General features: G+C 46.4%; 1 protein-coding gene across 1 annotated transcript; it reads left to right on the forward strand.

Moving 5' to 3' along the window:
- Window positions 1-471: 471 nt before the first annotated feature.
- On the forward strand, window positions 472-4,072 carry LOC125274030. The gene is made up of 2 exons (XM_048200097.1): window positions 472-532; window positions 810-4,072. Exon 2 carries the CDS (start codon window positions 926-928, stop codon window positions 4,070-4,072), a length of 3,147 nt encoding a protein of 1,048 aa, XP_048056054.1. The 5' UTR covers window positions 472-532; window positions 810-925.
- The last annotated feature ends 629 nt before the right edge of the window (window positions 4,073-4,701 follow it).

Genomic DNA, 4,701 nt, shown 5'->3' on the forward strand with positions numbered 1-4,701 from the left:
GCTGCCCTTTGTGTGATAAGTTACAGAAACTGTTAAACGCACCAACGTAAATAATAAAATACACTTACCTGTTGTGGTCCACAAACAACGCCTTCTCCAGACAAAGAGGGAACTGCTCCATCTTTCCAAAATAATCTTTGTGCGAATCCGGCATTAAACTGACTGAGATTGAGGAAGCTGTCCTCAGTAAAATGTGCTGCACATAGTTTAACATGTGGATTATAATTTTCGGGAACCGAGTTAAACATGAATTGTAACCACTGATTTCTAAGTACAGCGTCCCTGGGAAGACCAAACAAAGGTGATTGGACTGCGGGATGAAAATAACAGCGTTTCGACGACATGGCGACAAACACACTTGTTCTAAATTCCCTGTAAGAGTATACGGGAAGGACTTTTGTCATGAAACATCTTATAGTGTATTTCCACTGGGCGGCGCTAGTTTCCGCTATTCCGCTATTGTGTTTTTACTTTCACTTTTGCCAGCCGTTTGCTCCGCCATTTCTTCAGGTGTTAATGTGCGTGATTGAATGTAAGTTTATTATTTAATTATACAAATTATAAGTGATACATGTTTATTATGTTGTTGTGTTTAAATATTCAGTTTGTGCAACCGAATTTTACATTGTGCACTATGTTATAATATGAGAGCTATATACAGTGATTCACGTGCATATGTTCACTGCTGTTAATCCCCTCTCTGTGACATTGGTACATGTATAACTTGTCAGTAGTGTGTTACTGTTTGTTTATGTAACTTAATGTTATTGGACATACACTGATGTATATTTTTATTTTGTTCATTTCAGAAAGACCACATTTAATACCTTGCACATAACTGAATGATGCCAAATATGCAAACAAATATAAAGAGTTGAACTGTTCCATGTCTCCTGTCACGCTTCTTACCGGAGCCCCGTAGTGGATGAGCATTCACCTACCTATATTATTGGTTATAGTTCTTTTCATTTTGGTCCTTCGAGCCGGATGCTACACTCATTACGGTGATATGGAGCAATGGAGCCAATATTACTCTCCTGATACCACACATCCTGTTCGACCACAGGCCAGAGCACGTCAGCTCTCAACACGTCTGCAAGCTTATGACATAACATTGCCTAAATCTCTCATACCAGACCCTGCGCTGTACGACAGTTCATACCACCAGCCAAGGATGAATCACCCAGCATCACAGCTAAACCTCAGTGGACAGGCCGAGCCAGTCTCGACTGTGGAGCAGCTTCCTATGAGTGAGTTATCTCTGGTGCAGTATGGAGTAGGTCAAGCTACAGGTCATTTGGGCAGCGTTGATAATGGATCTGGTGTTTTTGCAAGACAGCTAGATGATGACAGATCCTATAGTCATTCTAGATCACCTGTAGTTCAGCGAGAATATCACAGTCTATCCGAACGTGAGTCTCTTAGCAGTGGTGCTGTTTCACCTTCACTCCGTGATGAAGAACAGGCTAGAGCCATCTCACCACCTGTGGTCAGACCAAAAGCTACTGCGACACCATCTATCCCACTTCAGCCATTCCATGCTGCTGTAGTCACCCGAGACATTTCTCAACAGTCAGCTCCATGGCATATGACACAAACGATGCCTAATGCCGCATATGGTACGACTGCGCCATATCTTGGTGTCTCACCTTCATCCGCTCCACATGCAATGCTGCATCAGCAAACTTCATCCAGTACACTAGATTTTCGTCCTTCATGCCAACTTACCTCATCATTGCCACGTACTGTTACATCAGTGAAGCTGCCTTTAGTTACAACAGCCCACACCACTTGTGTGCCACCTGTCTATCAGTTACAGACTACTGTTCCATGCCAACCACAATGGCAGTCATTCACCATGCCAGACCCATATCGACCTCCACCATCAGTCCCAGGGTATTATGTCACTCAGCCGTCTATTCACATTCCAGGACAGACCTGGTATGGCTCTCCAGCAATGTACCCGCCACTACCTCCAACCCCTGTTTACCAGCCAATACCTGCAGCGCTTCCACTCCAGCCAGTTCCAATCCCAACATTACCTAAACTTGTGAATGATAGTGAGAGAGAGTTTACAGATCTGAAGATGGCTTTGGATAATCTCCTCAATCCTCACACTGAGCTCACTGAACATTATAAATATAGGGTGTTAATGGAACAGTTAGTCCTGGAGGAAGCAAGGCTTATCGTCCAAGCATGCCGGCATCATCCTGCACCCTATGCAGCAGCTATGACAGCATTACAACGTCAGTATGGCCAACCTCATCAGCTGGCTCAAAGTGAAATTGCATCTTTGTTAAATTCGCCTGATATTAGAGCTGGGGATGCAAAGGCTTTCCAGAGTTTTGCGCTCAATGTTGACTTGTTAGTAGGCATGCTGATGTCACTTGAGGGGCCACAGGGACGAGAACTCACTTGCACGGGGCATGTTGACAGACTACTCAGTAAGCTACCCAAGCATTACAGAGATAGTTTTATTGAGCACCTCCAGTTACGAGGCAGACTGAGCACTGACAGCCTCAACCCGTATAACCTTCATGATCTTGCTGACTGGTTGAAAGTGAAAGCAGAGGCTCAGCGTCTGTCATCTAAAATGGTACAGCGCTACCAGACTGAGAGAGTTCAAGTCCCACGTAGAGAACGTCAACCCATTCCGAAGCCCCAAACTCGACTCACTGCAGTGTATCATGGCAGCAACCAACCCAAAGAGGTCAGTACAGTAAATTATGCCCATACAGAGCCTGCTCATGCCCAGCAATCAGTTAAGAAGCTGAAACGTCTATGTCTGTTCTGTAAAAGTCAAGAGCACTATTTGTCGCAGTGTAGTGAAATCACTGAGCGCTCACCGGAACAGATTTTCAAGTGGATAAAGGACAGTAAGAGATGTTGGAAATGTGGACGTACAAGTCATAAATGTGAGGAATGCACGCTAAAGAAACCTTGCAGAGAATGTGGTAATATACACCTCAGTGTGCTGCATTCCATTGCCAAAGATGGTCCCAACCTTGTGCTACTTACGACGTCTGGAGATCGAGCATATCTGACTTCCCCTAGCTCAACAGGACGTGTTTACCTGAAAGTCGTCCCAGTGCTGCTGTGGAAAGGCAAAAGATCTGTACCAACATATGCTATCCTGGATGACGGGGCCCAGCGGAGTATTGTTCTTCCAGCAGCAGTTCAGCAGCTAGGACTTGTGGGTAGGGAAGAGCATATGGCCCTTCGCACCATCCGACATGATGTCACTGAGTTAAAGGGACAGTCAATCGATCTGCTACTTTCCACACAGTCAAGTCCAAAGGAGAAGTACAGCCTCACAAATGTATTTACTGCTCCTCTCCTTACGTTAACTGACCAAACGTATCCCATCCAGAGACTCCAGCGATGCTATTACCATCTCAGAGGGATTCCTCTTCCAACCTTTGATAAGGTGCAGCCCCTTCTCCTAATTGGGTCTGACTACCCAAACCTGATCACAGCCAAGGAGCCCATCAGACTAGGGCCAGCTGGTGGACCGGCAGCTGTTCGTACGCAGCTCGGTTGGGTTCTCCAGGGACCAGATGGACTTCTGCCACATCAGGTACCTTCACCACAGTGCTTATTCACTTCCCTTACTCCAATTCGCGATCCTGTTTACCAACATGTTGAGCGACTGTGGCAACTGGATGTCCTCCCATACCGCAGTGAAAAGCTGGTAACACGATCAAAACAGGATCAAGCAGCTGTGAATATGCTGGAGACCAGAACACGACGTGTGGAAGTTAATGGCATCTTGCGTTACGCTACTCCACTCCTTCGTGCACGGGATGCCCCACCTTTGAGAGGAATCAAAGAGTCAGTTTTGTCCAGCCTCAGAAACACTGAGAGGCGTCTCAGCAAAGACACAGAAAAGGCAAAGATGTATGAAGCTGAGATACAGAAACTCCTTGATTCAGGGTATGTTGTCAAGATACCCCTGGAGAATCTTCAGCCCATTGAGGAGTCATGGTTCATACCACATCACCTCGTACACCACAATGGCAAGGATCGGCTGGTTTTTAATTGCTCCTTTGTGCATCTAGGTGTTTCCTCTTAATCAGCAGCTGCTTCCTGGTCCCAGCCTCAGTGCCTCATTGTTGGGAGTTCTCCTTCGGTTTCGGCAGTATGCGGTTGCCATCAGTGGTGACATACGTGGTATGTTTCACCAGGTGAGACTCCTACCCGAAGACAAACCCCTGTTGAGGTTTATTTGGAGGAACATGCGTAGGGAGGATCCACCTGACATTTACGAGTGGCAAGTCTTGCCCTTTGGGACGACCTGCAGTCCCTGCTGCGCCACCTTTGCTCTACAGAGACATGTGCGCAGCCAACAGCCCGGAAATGAAGAAGTGCTGCAGTCCATAGAGCGGAGTTTTTATGTAGACAATTGTCTGCAGAGTTTCGCCACTGCTATGGAAGCTAAGCAACTGATCGACAAGATGAGACCTCTACTAGCCTCAGGGGGCTTTGAAATAAGACAGTGGGCTTCTAATGTACCTTCAGTCATTCAGCACTTACCTTCCACAGCTCGCTCAGAGAGCATTGAACTGTGGTTGCAGCAGTATAATTTGGATCCCCTGGAACCAGCTTCTGGGCTTGGTGTGGCACTGTCTAGAAGACCATGTGGGCTTCCGGAATCGTGAAATGATAAATCACCCCCCAACAATGAGACACATTTATAAGGTC

Source organism: Megalobrama amblycephala, linkage group LG1 (genome assembly GCF_018812025.1).
Source record: "Megalobrama amblycephala isolate DHTTF-2021 linkage group LG1, ASM1881202v1, whole genome shotgun sequence".
Taxonomy (NCBI): Eukaryota; Metazoa; Chordata; class Actinopteri; order Cypriniformes; family Xenocyprididae; genus Megalobrama; species Megalobrama amblycephala.

Excerpts from the sequence above, each read along its gene's own strand:
- LOC125274030 (XM_048200097.1), top strand. The coding sequence starts at position 926 with ATGAGCATTCACCTACCTATATTATTGGTTATAGTTCTTTTCATTTTG.